At 25.1% G+C, this 23,329-nt stretch overlaps 1 protein-coding gene across 1 annotated transcript; it reads left to right on the forward strand.

The window, feature by feature from the left end:
• Positions 1 to 1,458: 1,458 nt before the first annotated feature.
• On the forward strand, positions 1,459 to 22,926 carry LOC145834441 (uncharacterized). The gene is made up of 26 exons (XM_082941872.1): positions 1,459 to 1,637; positions 4,475 to 4,617; positions 4,942 to 5,098; positions 6,709 to 6,848; positions 7,237 to 7,363; positions 7,456 to 7,610; positions 8,105 to 8,210; positions 8,282 to 8,412; positions 9,401 to 9,554; positions 10,588 to 10,727; positions 10,789 to 10,933; positions 11,486 to 11,625; positions 11,953 to 12,106; positions 13,182 to 13,321; positions 13,976 to 14,102; positions 14,271 to 14,410; positions 16,163 to 16,262; positions 17,131 to 17,273; positions 17,556 to 17,673; positions 17,761 to 17,888; positions 18,479 to 18,739; positions 19,529 to 19,694; positions 20,855 to 20,979; positions 21,267 to 21,441; positions 22,200 to 22,392; positions 22,602 to 22,926. Exons 1-26 carry the CDS (start codon positions 1,469 to 1,471, stop codon positions 22,747 to 22,749), a joined length of 3,825 nt encoding a protein of 1,274 aa, XP_082797998.1. The 5' UTR covers positions 1,459 to 1,468; the 3' UTR covers positions 22,750 to 22,926.
• Positions 22,927 to 23,329: the final 403 nt, after the last annotated feature.

Consider the following 23,329-nt stretch of genomic DNA (forward strand, 5'->3'; position numbering starts at 1 on the left):
CTTTTAAAAATTAAAAGTAAAATTCAGATTAAGAAATGAAAGTGGTGACCTTTTTAGGTTAATAATGGAAGGCGGAAAATAAAAACGCCAAAAACTACTATTTTACTAAAAATATATCTCCTTATTCATTTCCAACCATTCAAATTTTTAAACCAAATCCATTATTAATATTTAAATTGATTTAATGCAGAATTTTTTTTAATTTTGAAAAATAAATATTTTATTAAAAAAAAGCCACCAATTTTTTGGTCATTCTTATCTAAATTTTTATTTTTATTATTTCTAAAAACAAAATCTTAGAAGTCTTTAAAATTATAAAAGGAATTTTCCTGAAATTTTGAGGTCTCTAGCTCAATAAATGAAGGAGATAATTTTTTAGAAAATTTATAAATTTCCAACAAAATTGACCCTGAAAAAATTGCGGTTCATACGTTTGTATTAGAAACTTTTTACAAAAGCTGATCTAACTAATTATTATAAAAACTGGCTTGTAGTTAATACTTTAAGATTCTTATAAAAAAACTGTTGGACTACCCTGTCCTATGCCCTTAAAAGTTAAATATTACTGGGTAGGTAAAATGATGTAACACATTTGCTATTCCCCTAAAACAATTATTGTTGCTAAGGACAGAGTTACTGATTTTTTATCATTAAAAGATTTAAAATAGATACCAACAGTCATCTTATTAGCAATATTGAGTGACTTAATCATTTTTTATGTGCCTAGGCTTTTTGAAACTATCGTATAATTATTCTAGTTGTTTTTGTTTCAGATAGAATCTGGCATGAAATGTTTTAAATAACTTTAAATCAAAAACTTTTTGTCAAGCTGGCTATATTTCTTGATCTTTTCAAAATATTTTAATTTAATTTTAGAGTATATTTTTAGCTTCCAAATAATTTTGTAAAACACAGTATTGGGCCCTTCTATGGTCGTATATAATTTAGTAAGTTACAAAACTAAAAAATAGCCATTTTTTCACTAATATAAATACAGCGTTAATGGTTTTAAAGTCTGTGGTCTTTGTACTAAGAAAGAATTAAAATGAAAAAAAGTTACTTTGTTATAACTTTCCCTTTTATGTAAAAAAACTAATTTACTCTCTTCAATTTGTAAACAAAGCTTGAATTTTATGAAACAAAATATGCAATTATGAAATTTGATTTAAACAGGACAAGACTTGTAAAAATAACTCTAACATTTTTCATAAAGCCATCCTAATACAATAAAAAGTGAAATTTTTAGATAGTGTTTTGTTTAAAAACTCATAACATAGTAATGGTGTTTTTGTTACAAACTTGGTTTTATTGATGAAAATTTTGTATAAGCTTGTATAATTTTTTTACAAGGTTAATATTTATAATATTGCTCTTATTGACTTTTTTTTATATAATTATTTTATACTAATTATGTTATTTAATTTTAAATTTAATTGGGAAACTTTTTACAGAAATTAGTTAAGATATTATGTTTAGAGGTCGTGGGAGTTTTAGAGGAAGAGGCTTTGGAAGAGGTCGTGGTCATTTTAGAGGAAGAGGAGGCTCCTTTCGATATCGAGGAAAAAGTCAACACATGGCACAAAACTCAACAAAAAGTAGAGCTGAGCTTGAACTACTACAAAAAAGATATGCTGCAGGTATTATATTTAATTTTCATACATAAAAGTTCTTGTTGCTTTTATTTTTACAAAAACAAATAACTATTACTAATTTCAAGTCTTTGCAATTGTTACTTTGGTGTTTATTTAAACTAGATTTTTATGGATTTTTGATTTCATAAGCAACTTATTCATGTGGAAGAACTTAGATAAACTTTGTTATAATTTTTGATTTGTAAAGTAATTTTTCAATGTTGTTAAAGAAATTATTTAAAATAATTATTAAGAATTTTGTTTAAAATGTTAGAAAATTAATCCTACTTTTACTTAAATTTGAATTTATAATACCTTTTTATTTTATTTGTATAAATTTTTTAAAGTATATAAAACAGTCTTTCCTTGTAAACTAGCATTTCTAAAACATTTTATTGAAAGTTTTGGCTTATACAAAATTATAATGTTTGCTAGTACTTTTTCTTTGTATAACTGCTGCAATTCAAGTTAGAAATTTTACTTGAGAAAGATATCAATTTCTTTTTATAAAGATAACAATAAAAAGTTTGTTTATTAGCTTTTTATTTTTTATTTTTTGCTTAGATTAGTAATCCAAAAGCTGAAAGCTGTAAAATGAATTGTTGATGAAAATGTTATACATCTACAAATTATAATTTATAAAGCATAATTGCCACTTTGTCTGAAAAATTGATAACATTTCAGAATAATTTATTCCTTAATATGATCAAAAAATTTCAGGAAGTTTAGATGTTCTTAATAAAAACAAGTAAATTGTTTTTTAATGTAAAATAACAAAAAAAAATTGAGATAGACAGATTTTATTTATATCATCCCATTAAAAATTGTATGCTTTAATAAAGATATTAATGGTCATTTTATGTCAAGTCAAAATTGAGATGAACTCCATTAAAAAAGTAGCTTTGATATTTTAGAATGTTTAGTTTTCCCACAGGATCATAAAAGTTAGTAAAACAGGGTTGCCACACACTCACAACAACTCAGGCCCGTTTGAAATTTAAAAAGCTCTGTATTACTCAGGCTAACACATGCTATTTTGAATTTTTTAGAAAAACACCGGCTAGTTTAGATAGTTTTCTTTAATTTTAGACTAGTTTTTTGTTACTTAAAATCTTCTTTTTTCCTTAAAAAAATTGTTTAAAGTTTTATTTTTTAGTATGGAATATTTTGTAGAAAAACTTGATTAAATGTTCAGCTTTTGGCTATTATATTTTTTTAAATTCTCATAAACTCAAGCTAAATTGATAAAACTTCAGCTAGTTTTTGTTCACTCAGGCTCACTTTTTTGACTCAAATAAGGGCAACCCTGCCCTGGTGAAAGACCACAATCAAGGCTCAAACATCAAGCTGTCATAATGTTGCATGCTTGACTGCTATCTTATTATATAAAAGTTACATTGCAAAAAAGAATTTATCAATGCTTAAATATGATTTTTTTCAAATTACAAGGCTTTTGGTAGATGGTGAATACCAATGTCACCTGTTGATTTATTTTATGATTTGTGCTGTTTTATTGATTTTTATGTTTACTGTTGTATAGTAGTGTTAATAATTGGAAACTGGTTAATTATGCTCAAGCTATGTTTAATTAGGATCTAAAAACATCATTTTATTAAACTTTTAGATTTACCATGATGAAGTCTAGGGTTAATTACAATTTGTTTTTAAATCGATTAAAGTTATTTTTTTCCGTTTCAGTTTATAAACGATTATGGCCTACCTACTTTCCCCGAAAAAGTCTTCTTTTTATATATTTTTTTTCTTTGTTCAACCATATAATAAAGTCAATTAAATAAAAAGTATATCAAAATAAACTAGTAATTTTAAATGAGAACTTTTAAAAACTGTTTTAAAAGAAAGATTTGAAGTAAAATAGTCTCATTTTTTTTTAGCTTGTACGTCTCATAAAAAATCGATTAAACTTACTAACTTTGATCCTTTTTATCATAAATAGTACTTTGAGTTTTTTAAGCTGTTAAAAGTTGTTAAGATAAAGCTCTATAAAAAATAATAAGTTTATAATAAGCAGTTATCAGGGTAGCCTAAAAGTCAGAAAAATCAGGAAAAGTCAGGAAACCAAATAAAAAAAACAAAAGTCAGGAAAAAGCTGAGTTTTTCAAAAAAAAAATTAGGAAAAGTCAGGAAATTTTAAAAATTTGCTCTTAATAAGAAAGTTTATTATCACTAAAAACTGCATTTTGCAAAAACTATTTTCTAAAAAAATTTGCATTTGCAATCTTTTTTTCAGGGTTTACTTGAATTTTTGGAATAAATATTTTAATTAGAAAATCTGTTGTTTTGACCTGTATAAAAATAAGATTGAAAAATTTAACTAATTTCAAGTTTATGGTTATGTATTTTTGTATCAGTTTTAATTAATAGTTTGATTGAGAAAAGCCAGAAAATTTATTTTAGCTTGATCTGTGGAAATTCTGAGTTATTGTCAGTATTTGTTGTAAGTTATATTAAACACAGCTATCTATGTGGATTTATTAAAAGTATAGAAGGGTTATTGTTTTAAATCAAATAGTGGGAAATTTGAATTAATTTACTGTAATTTATTTCATACGAATTAAATTAATTGAATTTTTAAAATTTAAATTTTTAGAAATATTCGTTTTGATCATTATTTTTTTTGAAATATTTATTTTCACTAAAGTTCACAATCTGATCCTAAAGCTTTTAGTTAAGGTTTAAAAAAATTCCCATTGAATATTTTTAAAGCTTATTTTTAGAATAACTAAAAAATAAGTCTAATAACACATTTTAGTGTTGAACTTGTAAAGATGTACAAGTAAAGATATTAATACTTAAATAATTAATGAATTGTAAACATTAAAAAGGTGTTTTGACGGGCAGTAGAAGTAAGGAAATAATTACTGGAATACTGCAGGAATCTTCACAAGGAATTTATTTGAGGGAGCTCATTGAAATATTTAGTAGAACCTCATCTGACCGGATTGAAACTAAAAAGAGTTTAAATAAAGTAATGCAATCAATAAATAATATTATAATTGAATTGTTTCTATTGGTATCATAAATTAAATTTTCTCGCTTTAATGTAGTCTTTATACCTAAAGAATTCATTAGTATATATTAAAACAATTTTTGTATTAGAAATTGAATTACTTATTTAGATGTAAATGAAATACTTAAAATCAGTAATTGTTTTTAGTCTACAAAAATAACTTTTTGCTACTAAGTTATATATAAGTTTTGTTATATTAGCTTAAAAAATGTGTTTAACATACTTTATTTAAGATTTTTGTAATAAAAAGAGTAACTAGTATTTTCCAATTTCTACATTAAGGTTTTGTATGATCTAAAAGCCAAAGGAGTAGCAAATCGTTCTGACAGCAACCCTCCACTTTGGAAATTAATCAAAAATGTACAACAAGTTGATTCATTCCAAAATTCTCCACACACAGTTCTTGATCCTGCTCAAGACCCCGTTCATATGTCAACAAGTACTTTTATTCTTAATTTTTATTTATAGACAAATAAAACTAATACTTATTAACAGTGTTGTATGCTTATTGTTAAATATCATAGAGTAGTTTTTGCTACTATAATTTTTTTTGATCAAAAACAACTTAGTTGCCACTTATGATGCAGGGTACAGTAACCTCTCGCTTATTTACGCACATTGTGTCCTCAGAAAAAGTGCGTAAAGATATGAGAGATCGTAAAGATACGAGAGGTACCAAATATACTTACTTAATGGCTGTTTTTTGATATTGCTTCTAGTTTAAAGCAGACTGAGGACTTTCCCACTTTTAAAAATATGTTTACTTAATTTAGAAATATGAAAACAAAAGATAAAACTATACTTTAAAAAAGAGGGGTTTAATCTTATATAAAACAATAACACTTGTAGAAAAATTTTAATAATTTTAATAATAAGTTGATTTTATCTTGATCTTTACTTATATCTGACTTATTTGATACTTAACATTTCTATTCTACTTAGCAAATTGCTGTGCAAAGCAAGTGTTAGAGAAGAAGAACTTAAACTAAAAAAAACGTCAAATGAAAATTAGTGATATGTTTACTAAAAAAAACAATTGAGATTTGTTTTAAGTGTGAGTTCTATAATTATTTAGTATCACTGCTACTTTTTGCTGGGAGTTTCATTAAACTTATTTTTTAGATTTTTTTACATATATAGGGCAAGAGTACTGTATTATTTATTTGTGTTACAAACTCTCATTATTTCATTATACTCTCATTATTTAACACAGTCATATGTATTTTAGAATTTTAACTTAATCTTTTATAGCTAACAAAATTTCTGATATACTGAGGTATAGCTAAATGTTTTTTAATTAGTCAAGGAACATAAGTTTACAAAGTATAAAGATATAGAGAGGTGACTTAGTATATAAAAACATATTTTACATTAAAAACATACAATAATAAAATTTGTGCAATATTAAAAAAACTAAAATTTTCATTGTTTTGTAATGAAACTAACATTTCATTTTAGTATTTTAAAGCTTGTGAATAAATATGGAATTTTTTGTAACAATAAAATCTTTTCCAAAACATTTTTCATTATTTTCAAAACAAGCTTTTCCAAAACAATTTTTATAACTCTTAAAACAATTTTCTAAAACAATAAACAATATTGTTTACTTAAAGGAGTTACATTTATTTCAGTGCTTATAAAACGGAATTTTACTTGCAGTAGCAGTAGCAGTTTCGGCAGAGCATTCGGCAAGTGTGCTTTAAGTTAAAATGCATTTTAAACACGTTAGATTTAAGAACTAATATTTTCTTGTGTGTTTAACTTTAGTTCTCGTATAGAGTGATGTAATTGTATCTTTGTGTTGTTTAGTTTATGTAAATAAAATATAAGTGTTGTTTTGATTGTTGTACTAATCTACTTTACTAATCCCTATTACCCCCTTAATAACATCTTTGTATCGAGACAGTTTGAATTTTTTAGAATTCTAAGATGCGTAACTAAACGAGAGTGCGTAACGTCACGAGTGCGTAAAGATGCGAGAGGTTACTGTAGTTTTAAACTTTTTTTGAACATCATTATATATTAACATGATAATTATTTTTCATACAGATTTTAACACATCGTTGTCGAAGCAATCAGTAATTAGTATTATACAAGCAAATACAACTGGTGTGGTTGGTAAAGATATAGTCAATAAGTTACACAACAACCAATCTTCTCGACTTGATACAAAAAAACAAGTCAATAAGGTTGTTATTTTTTTCTTTTGAGACAGTTTCTAATAAATAGATATTTTAATCGAAACTTTAAGTTCAAGTTTTTGTGTTTTACTAATTGTGGATTATACTTCTGCAAACTATTGATAGTCTATTTAGCAGAGTAATTTTAATGAGGTAGAAACTATATACAGGGCTTATTTTTATAGTTAAACAAACATATAAATACTGATTTTTAAATTGATTTTTTATTTGTTTTATTAAAACATCTAAAATTTATAAACTGTTTAATAATCATTTGAAAGTAAAAATAACAATCTAAGAAACATTTACTCACATGTATTTTAGGATTTATTTACTTTTAAAACTTAAAAGAAGACTTGATTTTTGTTACAGTTTATTAATAAAAAATAAATCATAGATACTGTATGAGTTACAATCACAAGGTACAGTAATAAGAAGCGCGACAAATCCTCCAGTATGGACACTTACACCTGAAGGTAGCCAGTTGCCTCCCATTGACACACAGGACAATTTTTCTAGTCAAGGTAACTTTGTTATTTTAGTTATCTTAGTTTCTTTGTTCAAAATTTTTAGACAAATAATTTATTTTTATTATCTAAAAGTTGTTTTTCTTTAGATACTTTTTTCAAGTCCGAAATCATGAATGGAGCATCAGAAGAGTCAATTATTCGAGCAATCGAGATGAGTCCCAATGGAATTGTTGGCAAAGATATAATAAACATGTTTGCTACTAAAAATAACAGACTTCAAACAAAAAAGTTTATTAATACTGTTAGTTGTTTTTTGTTTAGTAAAAGAGTATTTAGGGCTGATATGAAATATTTTTTGGTAGAGTAGTTTATCATATATAACTATATCTCATCTAATTATATATGATAAACTATATTATTTTAATCAAAGTTTAAAAAATAGTGATTAATTTGTTCGCTTTTATAAAGTAGCTCAAATTTATTTACATTTTAACTGTATATTTTGTAATTTGAAAAAGTTGTTTCTGTAGTTGTCAATAAATAAGCATAGTTTTTTAAGTTAAATGCGTTTCTAAAATTAAGAAGAGTTTTTATTATACTTATGTTTTTATAAAGTTTTTATTTTTTTATATCGTAACTAATAAAAAAAAGTTAATTAATTGATAAACTGTATAAAAGTGAATCAGATGTTCTGTATTGAAAAGACATTGGACTACTTTTTACAATATAAGCATCAAAAAAGTAATAGTAATGAAATATAAATCTTATTCTGTAATTTATTTCGTTCTTTTTTAGATTTTGTACAGGCTTCAGCGACAAGGTAAAATAATAAGAAGTGAAAGTAATCCTCCAGTGTGGTCAATTCAACAAAACATTGAAGATTTTGAGGAATTTGAAAGTTGTTAGTTGTTTGTTCCATACAAGTTTGCTGAGTGCTTTAAGATTTAACTGCTAATAAAAAGTACTTTCTAGCTCTAGTGACTAATGAAACTGTTGTTGAGCTTCTAAAAAGTAATCCTGACGGAATATTTGGCAAAGATATCGTAAATGTTTACTGCAAAAACCCAGCGTTGCGTCTCCAGTGCAAAAAACACATTAACAAAGTTTGTAGAACTTTTTTTTATATTGTTTATATTCACAAGTTGTATATACCTTTTAAATGTTATTTTTTCGAACTTAATGTGCAATAAATTATTTGATTTTTTTTAATCTAATGTCCTGTGTTTTATACTTTAACTTAAAGTTAAAAGCTTTTGGCAAAAAAAATATATATAATAGATAAAGTATAGTATACGAATACTTCCATTTAAATCTTTTTGGAAATTTCAAGCTGTTTACTTGTTTTTACTAATTGAGAAGTATTAGTTTAAGTTATTTATTTAACAATTTTTTTTTAGCTAGTAAGTTTTTTATTTTATTATTTTTAAAAATAGTCATTTTTATTTAAATTGCAATAAAAAACTACTTAAGTGTAACAGTTTAATTTAATTTCAAGTAGTAAAGTAATTTTACGTTTATACTTTTGAGGAAAAAACAATATTTATTGAGTATTTTTATCAATGTGTCTTTATTTATTTTTAATAAAATTGTATAAATTTAATGATTTGGGCACTTTTAATGTTTTATGGTATAGAAGATTTAAAAGTCAAATGATAATTTTGTCAACTTTTATTCTTATATTATAGTTTAGAACAAATAGAATTTTTATTATAAGTAATTCACTTCTATCGAAAAAAGGACTATTTGTTTTGATATAATGACATTTAAAAGGACAAAACTAATATTTAACTTTTATTTTTAATTTACTTAACAAACTATGTTGTTACATTTTTTGAACTTCTAATAAACAAAAAAATTAACATGATGTAACTACTTCCCAACATATAACATTTAGGAATCTAAATTCTAGTTCAACATTAGGTCAATAATATAAACATAATAATTTCGAGTTTAATTATTTATATTTTAGTAGTAGTACTAAAAACTTTACTAACTAATTTTAAAATAGCCATGTAATTTTTACATCTTCCTTATAATGCATTTAATTTTTGAATGCTTGTAAAGATTATTAAAAATCTAAAACTATTTTAGATTTTGTATGAACTACAATCAGTTGGAATGGTTGCAAGAAGCAGTGAGAACCCACCAAAGTGGGCGCTCATATCTGAGAGTTCAATGGTAGTTGAACAGGCTCCAGAAAATACTTCTTTCGTAATTCCAGAAAATATTGACGAACTTAGAACAAGTAAGCAAAATCATTAGATTATTTATAGTTATACTTTATTTCTGATTTGTTGATGATTTAAAAAATAAGCACACATCAGTTATGTATTTTTTCAGGGAACGGGTCAAAATAGCACGGCGTTTTTTTAGCACGGAGTGACACTTTTGCACGGAAAGTTAATTTTGCACAGAGTGTCACTTTTGCACAGAAGTTCACTTTAGCACGTCAACTTGTGCATGATTTTTTTTTATGCTTATATAACGTATGTACTATTATGTTCAAAAATATAAAAACGTACTTTGCAAAATGTTTAACCTAAAAGTTAATAAGTTTTAAATGTGCTAAAAGTTCAAGCTTAAACTAAAACTTCGTGTTAGAAATGTACTACTAATTATTTTAAAACAAACCTAAACTTTTTACTAATAAATAAACGTAAATTTACAAATTTTAGTAATCAATTTAACTGTAAAAGTTTAACATAAGTGTTTTTATATTCAATATAATTTAATTATTATCAAATTTATTAACAAATAAGTATTGATCGTGCTTAAATGAAGCTACATGTGAAAATTACACTCCGTGCAAAAGCGTAAAAAGGCGCTGTGCCATTCTGACACCTACCCGCTTTCTTAAATTTTGAATTAAGTTATTGAAAGAGTTATAAAATGGTTTACGTCTCATTATGAATGATAAAATCTATGAATTACAAAATTTAAAGCACAGTTTGAAAATCGAAATACATTATTTAACAACTTAATTTTAAAATAACAGTTGTTGATAAAAAAGTTCTTTTGTATTTGATAACTATCGTATGTATATTTAAAAAAAATAACAATGACGTTTGTAATACTGAAAAATAACACAATAAAAGTCTATTAATTAAATTCAGTCATTGAAGAATGCTTAGAAAGTTATTTTCAAAGAAACTGTTATAACTTTTTTGTTTTATCTTGCATATTAAAATATGTTACTAGTTACTATCTTGTTATAAGCTTCAGGATTACTTTATCTGATATTTTGTTTTAAAATAGACCAACTTGTTATCCTTTTTTAGGTTTACATACCACTTATTCAAAGGATGCAATTAATGAAGTTCTGTCTAAAAATGTTGGCGGAGTATTTGGCAAAGACTTGGTGAATATGTTTACCGCAGATCCTACAGAAAGGCCCGAAACCAAGAAACTTGTTAACACCGTGAGTATTACGAGTGCTATCAAAGATTCAGCAAGTTGTAATTAATCTAATTGTTTTATAGATGTTATACGAAATGCAAGGTGAAGGTGTTGTAGCAAGAAGTGAATCAAACCCTCCTTTGTGGTACCTAGTTGCCAATGGAGTTCCATCTTACAACAATCAAGCTAAATTTTTACGCCCGGATAATTTTGATCAACACAAACAAGGCTTGTAAACATTATTTTAGTATTTTTTCGGTAAATAGTTTTTTTTTGACATATTTTTGAATAACATACTTTGTATTAGGTTATGGTTTTGACACCATTATCGAGCCTGAATCTACAGTAAAAAATTGAAGAAGTATATAAAATTAATTTTTACATTGTAACTGTTAAAGTTTACAAAAGCCTTTTCTTATATTAAGTATTTGTGTATTTACTGCGTATGGTAAATATTCGTGTATGTTTTTACTATACAGGTTTTAATACTTTGTAAAAATCAGAACAGTATAATACTAAATAATAATGTATTTATTGAATTTACTAAAAGTTAGAGTTAAGTTGGCATGAACTTCTGAGCTTTATTAACATGCTTTTGTCTTAGTCACTAGTGTAATGGTTTTCATGAGTCTTAATGTCTAAAGAAGTATACTTTGAATTCCTTTGAAAGTTGTAAGCAGTTCATTGTAAAATAAGTATTAATAATTTTTAATTTAGTTGTTTTATTTTTGAGTTACCAATCATCAATATTTTTCTTAAACATTTATAATTTTTATACAGAATTTATTGTTGGTGATGGAAAACAGGCTGTTGTTGAAACTTTAAAAACTAATCCTACAGGAGTATACCTTAAGGACCTGATAAATGTGTTCATTATTAATCCAGAAAGTCACCTAGAGATTAAAAAAAAGCTTAATAAGGTAACATTTAATTCTTTTACAACTAAAGTTGAGTTTTATTTATTTGGAAACATTAATAGTTGAAATATTATGTAAAATTAGTATAACTTAAAATGGTATAGCTTTTTATGTATAGTATTAAAAAAAGTTGTATGTACGTAGTTTTTTTCATGGTCAAAGTAAAGTAAAAAATGAAGTGACTTAAATAATATACAAAAAAACACTTGATGTGAAGTAAATTTAGTATGTACGTTTTTTTTTGAAAACTTTACTGTTTAACTAAAATCCATTATTTTTTTAAATGTTTTAAAAAATGGTTAAGTACATTAAAAACAATGAGTTTTTCAGATTTTATACGAATTGAAATCTGTTGGTATGGTAACCAGAAGTGTTAACAACCCGCCTGTCTGGCTACTTGTATCTGAAAACCAATTTCCTACCGTCAAACCTGGTTTAGATGCTTCATTTGTGACACCAACTGCTATTGAACAACTAAAAGAAGGTATTACAATATTGAAATAACATTAATTTATTTATGATACAAGTCTGAATTCAAGTAAATTTGTTTATGAAGTCTAAGTAAATTATTAAACTAGTGTTCCCAAAAACAGGGTTGCCAAAAAACCTGAAATTTGAGAAATTTTGAAAAAAAAACCTCGAATTTTGAACAAAAATCACTAAAAAAACCTGGAAAAACCTAGAATTTTTAACAATTTTAACATGTTCAGTTGTTTTTAACAAGTTCAGTTGTAAAATTTCGAATTGATACAAAAAATCTATCATATAGATAATTTTTTTTGTCGTTATCAAATTTTTTTATTAAAAAACACATTTAAAGTAGCTTTACAGTATCTGTTCAATGTTTTTATACTATTTAACACATTTTCTTACCTTAAACTTAACTTTAAACTAAAAATAGACCCAAAAATGTGTACTTTTAAAAACCTGGAGGAAATTTTGAAATCTTGGAGAAAATTTTCCAAAAAAATTTGGCAACCCTGCAAAAAAGAATAAAGTGTATAGAAATTGTTTTAGTACAATAGTTTTTGTTTAGTTATACTGTTTTGAATTTCAAGTTTTATAATATATAACTTTAAAGTCTGTAGCAATTATATACTTGATTTTATATACGTAGTGGTTAATTAAGAAAAAATAATGAATATAAAACAATGATTTAGATTAAAAAGGTTTAGTATTAAAGTTTTATAAACTTGAAATTTGTAGCAACTATATAGTATTTTTTGAATAAAATATGACTTTTAGTTCAGTTGTAAAATAAACAATTTACTTTCCTAAATTTAAAAATAAATAATTAAAGTTATATTTTGTTTAATGTAGAGTTAAATATTTTATTTTATTTTGGTATTGTAATGTGCTATGCGTATTTCTACAACATAAATGAGAGCACAAGAGCTTAAAAAGATATTTACGAAAAACTATATAATAAATTATTACAATAACGAGGTTGTATTTCATTGAAAGTTGAAGCAACAGAATTGCAAAAAAAACACAAGAAGAGTATTATGTAATAATAAATTAAACTTTGCACCGAACGAAAATTAACATTGATTTTACAGAATTCAACTCTGGTTCTAGTCAAACTCCAGTAATTGAAGTTCTAAAGGCTAATGATAACGGGATATCTGGAAAGAACATAATTAACATGCTAATGAAAGACACGATTACGAGACTTGACACGAAAAAAATTGTGAATAAGGTATGAAAGCTGTTTTGTATCAGTTATTATTGTACTTGAATTGATATCGTGTTATCATTTTTAATGATAATCATAAAATGATTTATAAATTTATTTGATCTTTAAAAATAAAAGACTAAATTAAAAAAATATTAAAACAGAATATAAAACATTGCCAATTCGTACAAAATAGTAGTTGAAAATACTCAACATTTATCAAACACAAAATCAGTTTTTAAATTAAAGATGTTGGAAATATGTATAGTTTCTTGTATTTTATAATTTTCTTAGTTTGTTTTAAACTATTGAGATTAAAATATGTTCTAGAAGTATTTACACTTCGCTTAAACATAAGTCTAAAAGTTTTAACTTAAACCTATTAGTCAACTAAGTCAATAAATGAACTAATACAAGTTTTTTTTTGAAAAGACTTAAATTGTTGTTTTATGCTTGAACTATATGTTTTATACATATTTTATACATGTGTTATACATTTTTTTTTCCATTAAAGCATTATAAACTATAAGCATCAAAATATCATGCTGTAAGCTTACCCCATTTACGATAAAAAACTTTTACTTTAATGAGAATTTTCTAAGGTCAATTTTAACATGTATAGAAATCAACACGAAATAGTTGCATATATTCGTATTTCGTTCATTACAATCTATGCAGGTATTATACGAGCTGCAATCAGTAGGAAGGGTAGTGAGGAGCAGTTGCAATCCACCAACCTGGATATTAGCTACTAATCCACTTGCCGAAACTGCTCAGTATTTGCCTAACAGCTCTCCTATCAATGGTACGCATGATATTGATGAAAGTTTTTTGTTTTTTTAAATGTGTAAAAAAAAAACAAAGATTAAACTAGTATAGATAATTATTTTTTAAACTATTTTTTAAATAATATATTGTTTTCAATTTTAATTTCAAGTTATTTTTTTTGATATTTACATTAGTCATATATAAGAGTCAGAAGAAGATGTAGCAAATCAAATCTTCCAATTTATAAAGCAAAATGAAAATGGATATTATCTTCAGGAATTAATTGATGTTTTTGGCAGTACTCCTCCTTTCAATAGCTGTGAAGCTAAGAAGATGATAAACAAGGTTTAATAGTTACAAAGTGTATAACTTAAATTAAAAATTACAAAAAACTTAAAAATACTTATCTACAGTTTTTGTATTATTTTATTGTTTATTAATTTAAAACTATAATAAGGTATTTGTAATAAAAATACTGCCAATACTTTTACACCACAGTGTTATCAATGTTGAATCGTGTTGATTAACATTAGTAGAGGTGGAAAATTTTTATATTTGGCGGGCCAGATATACCAAAGAAATATTTTGCAGGCCGGGCTTGTCAAAAAGTTTTCATGGGCCGCGTAATTGAAAAATATAATAAAGTTAAGTATTTAAATTAAAAGTTGTTAAAAAAAAAACTAAGGCCTAGTGCAGGGATCAGCAGGTCGAAAAAGGAACGATTTTATTATGCTTAAAAAAGTCTACCAGTTTTTTAACAAAAAAAAATGCGGTAGGTTATCTTTTAAAGAAAACGCTAAATCTAAAATTATTTTTTTGAAAACAAAATAATATTAAATTAATTGCAAAAAAGTTTTGAATGCGGCCCGCGGGCCGCAGTTTACCAATTCCTGGTCTAGTGTGTACTGAAAATTGAATTAAGAGAAAATTTTATGTAAAATTACTAAGCAACTTTACTGGCTATCTGTAAGTTACCTGAAATCTTAAACCTGAAAGTAAAAAGTACCTGGTAGTACATCATAGAACTTTAAAGTATCTTATTCCTCCATTTCAAGCTTCCTGACTAATCATACGTCAGATAGATTACAGGCGTCCGCCACAACACCCAGCTATAGCAAGCAAGGGTAAATAGACTGTAGCAAGGGTAAATTTAATATAGAATTGATATGAAATACTGTGACAGTTTTTTTACTGAAATCATAAATTAAATTAACAATTAATGATACAGCTAGTTTAAGTATTTTAAATAACATTGGCTTTGTTTGAAACGTCATTATGAATTTTAGCTAACAGATTGCTTTTCTTAAAAGTTTTTATGCTAAGTCTTCTCGTCAACTTCGTAGTAAACTAATGTTATGAAACTCAAGCTTTCAAACTTCAAACATACCTTCTATTTAACTTTTGTTGTACCCTGTCTAAATGCAATCTCATTTTATTTAGATGGTCATAAAGTTATTTAAAATAAAATTAGCGCCGATTTTGATATATATTTTATTAAAGCTTTAATGCTACACATTTACGTGTTACTAGATTTGTTTTCACTTTTAATTTTTATGTAAGCATATGCTTTTATTATGATAACTCTGACAGTACTTTACAAATATAATGATTTAAAAAGCTGAAACTATTTAAATTAAACCGGAAATAGTAATTGTTTAAACAATTTGATCTGTTTTTTATGCTTGTTTTTACGTGTTAGTATTTTTATTTATTAGTACCAAGTTACAGACATTTCCTATAAAACTTTTATAATTAACATTTAATTATTAACTATTAAAGATAAATCCTTCCCAAAAAAGATATTGCTATATTTGCTTGAACAAAAATTTATTTGATTAAGTTTTTCGATAAAAATAGTACTAGCACTTCTTGATGAAAAATAAAAATAAAAATAAGTTCATTTAAATATTAATTTTGAACTACATGTGCAGAACAATTTAAAAAAATCTACTACGCGCGTGAGTGCACTTGATAAAAATATAGTAAAAGAACTATGAAAAGGATAATATAGTTGTGATCTCAAGTTTTTTTTTTTTGATTTTTAAAAGCAAGTGGTAGCAATGCTTTTGAAATCAACAAAAAACATTATATGAACAGATACTGTATCAATTGCAACAAAGAGGCAGTGTGCACCGAACCATCAGCAACCCCCCTGCTTGGTGCGCATCAACTTTTCCCGTGTTTCAACGAATTTCCGGTGAGTTTTACACTTGGTCGAGATTTTGTTCCAGTATTAGTTGTTTTCATGTTATTTTTATCAGTAAATTTTTTATTAGCTTTTTGAAGTTTTTTTATTTTCAAAAATTTTTATTAGTTTAATAGTGTAACTACTAGATAACAAAACATAAATAAAAGAATATTTAAATTAATTGTTAGTTTTTGTTTTTAGTTTGGTAGACCTAAGAACTGTATAATAAAGTTATATCCGACATAAACATAACTTTAAGTTATTAGTTTGACATACCGATTATAGTTGAGTTTATTTAATCTATTCATAAAATATATTTCAAAAGTTTTTACTTTGATAGTTAATATTTTTTGCTTTGTGTTATAAAAAACTAATGAAAGACTTTTAAGTATTGAGAAAATTCATGTTTCAAAATTTTCATGTTCTAGGGGAATACCCATAGAAAGTAAACTAGTTGCGCAAATAAAATACTATATAAGTTGTGTTTAGCTGAAAATTAACATAAAAGGAAAAAAATTGCGCTAACAGCAGAGTAAATGTGTTTAGTTTTTGGTTTTGAACTCCTGTATAAGAATATATTAAATATTTTTATAATAAACTAAAAAGAATTTAACTGAAAAATACTTAATAGCTTTTTCTTCTTTAATAGAAACGATTCATCACAGAAAAAAAATCGTTACTAGATTAATTTAATTTTGTACATAAAGATAACAAATAACAAGATTCAAGATAACAGTTTTATATAATTTTTTCACCTTACTAGTTTAATGTTTTTACAATAAAAACTTTTTTTTTTGTTTTCTGCAAAATATGTTTTTAAATATTTTAGTTGTTTTTTGGTTAGTATTTACCTTATTTGAATATTTTGTTTCCATAGAAAACTCCGAAAGGTTAATAATGTCAAGCTTTATGGTACAAGTAGCCTCATTTTTTCTTGGTAATGAAAAACCTTTGTCAATAAATGATATTAATACACTCATCAAAAATAATGGAACAAGCACTGATTTTTCACTTCACGAGGTTTTTGTTCAATATTTATGTTAAAGCTACATGAAGTATGTTTAAGTTTATTAATGCAACATGAAATATAAGCAATTAAGATATTTATAATAACATTTGTATATTTTTGTTTTAGCGTACTTGAAAATAAGGTTTTAAAAAGTTGTCTAAATTATTTTTTGTGATTACTTTTATTGTTTTGATTTTAATTGTGCGAAATAATAATTTTAAAAATTAATAGTTGTAGAAAAGGGTAGAAAAGTTTGTGATAACTGCAATAAATAGTTTAGATTGTTATTTCAGCTTTTCAAATCATGGCAAGAAAATAATGTGTGCGAGAACTTAAATGAAGCCGATTTTTGGAGTCTCACTAGTTATGGGTTTGAAATATTTACAAAACCGATTCCATACTTTCATAATCGTTAGTCATATTTACATATAAATTGTAAAGTTTTTGTATTGTTTTTGTTCATATTTAAGATGTTTTTACTACTTTTTCATATTTCAGATGTTTTTCAATACTTGTTCTATATGTTTGCCAATGAAGAAGGCAAACTGATTTCATCTTTGATGGTTTTGGAAATTCTTAATAAATACAAGTTAATTGAAGATATCTCAGAACTAGATATTGAAAATGTTAGTTCTGAAGAGTTTTAAAGTTCTAAAATACTGTAGTTACCACTCTGCGACTTATAGTCAAAAGAAAGATTTTTAACTTATCAGTTAATTTGTTTTAATAATTTTTATGAATTTTCTTTTATTTTTATCAGTCTAAAAAGTATTTAAATTGTATTTTAATTTACCCACCTTAACTAAACCATCCATAAGCTATTAAAAATATTTGTATTATGATAAAACAAATAAATAAAAAGCATTGACGATTAGTTTTTTTTAGTGACATTTTCAATAATAATTCCTTATTTAAGCATATCGATTTAGCGAACTTTTTGTAGTTTTACCCTAAATTGACTAAAGTATGTCTATACAAATCTTTACATGTTATTTTTATACCTTGAGTTGTATTTAAAAACTTACATTTTCAGAGCAGTAATTTTAAAACACAATTGACAGTTAAAATAAATTGTATCACAGTATAGTTTTTTAATGTATTTTATTATATTTATTGTACACTTTAAATTAAATGAATGTTTACAATGCTTTGATTTTTGACTTAAATGAAATTGTAAAATTAGTTTAAAAATAATTGAAAAACAATAATATAACAGGGAATAGAATATCTGTTTCAAGTAGGTTGGATCAAAAGCAGTGATGAAGTTCATTATGAAATAAGTTTTGAAGGGAAAGTAGTTTTCACTCGAATGATGAACTGCAAGTTTTTCAATTTTGTTAACATTTTAACTTCCAAATCGACTGAGAACTTTCTGTATCTTCTTAAGGTTCTTGCAGATAACAAAGAAGGAAAACTGTTATCAAATATTATAAAAAGTGATTGCCAAGAGTTATGGACAAGAGAGAAAGTTTTAAATGTTCGTTCAACATTAACATTGAAATTTATCTTACAACATTTACCTTGTTGTTGTAATAGATTAGTATAAAATATCAGCATTCTTGTTAAATTCTATATAAATGTTAAAAACTTGACCAAAAATCAATTCTATTCTTTTGATATATACTCTAATGTTATAAGTATTTTGAACGCTGAATTAAAAAGTTCTATATATATTTAGTTTTTTTTTGAGAATGTACTCTTTGTTCTATTATAAAAATTTTAAGTTGAAACTATAATTTACGTTTTAAAAAGTATCAAAATTTCGATTGTTTGATGCTTACTCAGTTTTGTAATAAGTAAACAGTTTTTACTTTTTTTTTTAGTTATTAAAAATTCAGAAAAATCTAACTTTAAAATAAAAAAAATTGTAACTTTAAAAATTGACTAAATTTTGATAGAAATAACAAATTTTACGAGCAAAGAAATTTTTTTAATTAGAAAACTCTTTACTTAAAATGTTTAAAAGTTAATAAAGAATTATTTGAGTAAAAATTTATTGAAAAATAAGTAGTAATTTATAAACACTTATATTAATTTCTACTATATCCAACAATTTTCTTTCTTGTTGAGTTGTCTTTTTATTGGCCTTTTTAGTTTACACTTTCTATTAAATATTTTTAAAGGCACAACGAGGCTTTAATTATTTTAAAGCTCAGTAAAAACTTAAAATTGTGTTAAGTTGTGAAAAATGTCTGATAATTAATATAAAAATCTCTAAACCTAGCTTGCTAACTGAAGTTTTTAATGTTCAGTAACCTTTTTATAGGGCCTGTACTCATTAAGGCAACTTGGTATTGTTGAGAAGACTGGCTGTTCGAAAAATTTAGATGAAATTAAATGGAAACTAACATTAGATGGCTATAGTCAATTGCAATTACAAGAACTATTACCAGAAGATGATGAAAAAATAAAAAGTGATATGAAACATAAAGGTGGTAATATTGCAAAAAAGATTAGGGCTTACCTTTATTTTAATTAGTTGGTTTAATTTTAAGAGCTTCAGTAATAGAAATAATCTTTATATTTTAGTTTTGTGTAAGTTTTATGAGTATGCGCTTAAAACTAGGGTAATTTAAATATTTGTTTAGTTAAGTCTGCACTTTGAAAGTTTTAATATTTTTAATACAGTACATAAGATTAAGCAAGATAATTTATTAGTTCTATATTGAAGTCTAATAGTAGTTTGTTCTAAAGAAAAGGACCATACGGGAGGTAAAGGCATTTTTATTACATATTATTTCTTATACCAAAGCTTAGAATATCAACCATATATCGTATTTTAAAGAATATAAAAGTTTAATTTAACCTTTAAGAAAAAGTTAATTCAAAAAATAGTTTCCAATACAAACAAATGGACACCATTTTTTTGTTACTAATTTTCTTAGAAACCTAAAAATTTACTAAAATCCTATTTACTTCTCTATTTTTTTGAACTAGAAAAATTAAATTATAAATTTCTGGAGACATTCTTTAGTTGTCAAAAAAATAATAGTGTTTGAATTGAAAAAGTTATTAAATAAGCATGGATAAAAAAATATTCTTTGTTCAAACTTTAATAAAATGCTTTGTAGATTTGTTTAAATACTAATGATGGACTTATAGTTAAAAATAAGATAATAATATAGGTAAAAATTGAAAGAGTAGAAAGGCTTTTAGTAATAATTTTTTTTACGTTTATTTTTGTTTTGTGTCTTCCAAAACGAACCTATTTAATTCACTAACTTTGATTTGTTATATTTCAAAACTTGCTCTGGTTTTTATTAGGCAGAGAACACTGCTTAATAGCTAAAATTAAATTTTAACTACTACTATAACTTGTTGGACCACCCTTAAGCCTACATCATTAAATGTTTTTATCGTTTGTCTAATACAACGTTTCCCAAACTCATAATCATAATCGCCACCTTTATTAGATATCGCCCCTTTACTACTTAATTACCCGTTGACTTTTTAGAGACCTTACTAGTTTTTGCCCACTTTGATAAACTCTGATTTATTATTAAAAAAATAATTTTTTAGAGCACGTTGTTGGTGGCTAACATTAAGTTTTTTTGCTGTTTATATTAAATATAATCAATCTTGTAATTTTTAGACAACATGGTTACAGTAGTGTCATCATTATCAAGAAGCTATCAGCAATTTTTCACTACAACAGCTGTTAGGTCTCTAACATCTTACTGGAGTGGAAACTACTTAGATATAGAACACACTGAAAAGGTTTTAAATTTATTATCTTTAGTTATTAAATCGAGATTGTGATTGTTATTTTTGATAATATTGCCTTCCAAATACTAAACAAAATTAAACAAACTTAAAATGTATTTTGTTTAAATTATTGTATAGTTTTTCCTGTTTGAATTACCTTTTTAACAAAACATTTAATGGAAGTATATTGTTGTGATGTTTTGTTTTGTGAATTTTTTGTTAATTTTAAATTACTTGATAAAACAATTGGTGTAAATAAAAAAGTTTAATATACTTTGCTTATGTTTGAATTTATAAAGGTGTTGCTCGACCTTAATGAGTTGAAAATTGTTGAAAAAATTGATGACGATAGCAATGATGAAAAATCTAAATACAAATGGAAATTGTCACCAGATTATCGACGGTCCACTACATTCAAAAAAAAGGTTCCTACATCCTCCAAGTTACCTCCAACCCCAATCACTCCTTCAGAACGTTAGTTATTTGAATATTATATATGGAGATGGGTCAATTTTGCATGAGAGTAAAAAGAAGAAAATAATAATACTAATATAAATTACTGACCAAGGGTAGGGGTAACAGTGATATTTAAAAAAAAGTAAAGAAAAAATAACTAAAAAAAAGATAATAAGAAAAAAAAACGACCAAGGTTTAGGACTAATAGTGATAAAATATAAAATATAAATAAACAAATTAATTAATAACAAATAAAATAATAAAAGTTTCAATCCGTGCAAAAGTGTTTTCTTGCAAATATGACCCTTCGTGCAAAAACACCCTTTGTGTATTTTTGACAACTTCACATTATATACTCAACGTTTAGTTAATAAAAAACTATTTCTTGGTATTATAGATATATACTACACAAACACTTTTACTAAAAGTGTACTTTTCTGGTCACGTTTGTAAGTTTATTTAGATAAGATTGTTATAACTTTTATGTAAAAAATTTAAGTAGCATTTAAGTTATTTTAGTTGTTTTGCTTGTGTTTGATTGCTGGTACAGCATTATTTATTATAATACTCTATGAGAAAATTCACGTAATGTAGCACTCAACAAAATTTAGAAACAACTTAATTGACTTTTTTTAGGTTTATTACTAACATATTGAAACTAATCGGACAGTTTCCAATTGTCTTATTGTTTCCGATAAATATGTGAATTTAACGAATTTTATGAGATTTGTACGAGTTCAGTTTTGCTAATATTGTAAAACTAAATTTTCAAAAAGCTTTAAAAGAAGTTGATTCATTGCTGGAAGACAACGAACAGCTGATTTCGACTTTTCAAAGATTAAACGCGCTCGTGCAAAAATGTCGCCTTTCACTAAATAGGATCGGCGCGCTAAATGAGTGGAGTCAAACGTCGAGGGTCCGAGTGGTTTTCAACCAATGCAGTTCGGTAGGCTCTGCACACTGTAAAACGTAAGTTTCAATATATGTCGTAATAAAATCAATATACTTGTTTTTGTTCAATAAAAATGTTGTATTTTGGGACAACCGCAATAAAGTTTTAAATTCTATTGATTTTTAGTTTAAAAAAATATTTTCAGCATCCACGTTTTTATAAGCATCAAATATACGAGCTCAGGTAGCAAAAAAAAACAAAAGTTTAACCTTTTAAAATTTGTTAGCTTCACGTGTGCATGCGAAATTGAAGGGAGAGAATTTTGCAAGGGACGAGGCAGTTCGAAAAAAGAAGCAAAAAATCAGGCTGCATTCCGAGCTACTGAAATTTTAATTTCTTATTACGACAAACACAATTCTAAAATGGAAACTTAAAACCTAGTATACTGTTTTTTTGATAGACATTTTAATTTTTTAAGTAAAATCATTGTACTTTAAGTAATTGTTTTCTTTTTGTTTTTACATTTTTCGTTTCTTCTAGTTTGATTTTTTACACGTAACTTTAACAGTTTAATAATATGTACATTACTTTATTCTGGTAGTAAACCAATATCACTCTAAATTACTGTTTTGTATTTAAAACAGATTTACAGATAGTAGTGCTGAATTTTAACTTCAAAAACTAATAAAATATATACCAGTAATATATTATCTTGTTTTTAATTAAAGTTTTATTTTAATCCATAAGTAATAATTTACCTCTTACTCTTTAATATAACGTACTTTAACAACTACTTTATGAGTTTGAAAAATTTGCGTTCATTAATTTTTTTCAGTATTAATTTGCAATGCCAATTAAAAACTATTTAAACTAAAAATGATGGCCGTTTAGGTTGGCTGAAAGTTTTCAGTTGAAAGATAAAATAAGATTATGTTATTCCACATTTTAAAAACTTAATAGCAATTTTGAAAGTTTTCTTACAGTGGTATGTTTACAACTTTATTTTTGAAGTAA

This window comes from Thalia democratica, chromosome 4 (genome assembly GCF_965202585.1).
Source record: "Thalia democratica chromosome 4, ktThaDemo2.hap1.1, whole genome shotgun sequence".
In the NCBI taxonomy this organism is placed as follows: domain Eukaryota; kingdom Metazoa; phylum Chordata; class Thaliacea; order Salpida; family Salpidae; genus Thalia; species Thalia democratica.

Excerpts from the sequence above, each read along its gene's own strand:
- LOC145834441 (XM_082941872.1), top strand. The coding sequence starts at position 1,469 with ATGTTTAGAGGTCGTGGGAGTTTTAGAGGAAGAGGCTTTGGAAGAGGT. Across the intron at positions 9,555-10,587 it reads TATTGACGAACTTAGAACAA|GTTTACATACCACTTATTCA; the intron begins GTAAGCAAAATC and ends ATCCTTTTTTAG. Across the intron at positions 16,263-17,130 it reads CGTGTTTCAACGAATTTCCG|AAAACTCCGAAAGGTTAATA; the intron begins GTGAGTTTTACA and ends TTGTTTCCATAG.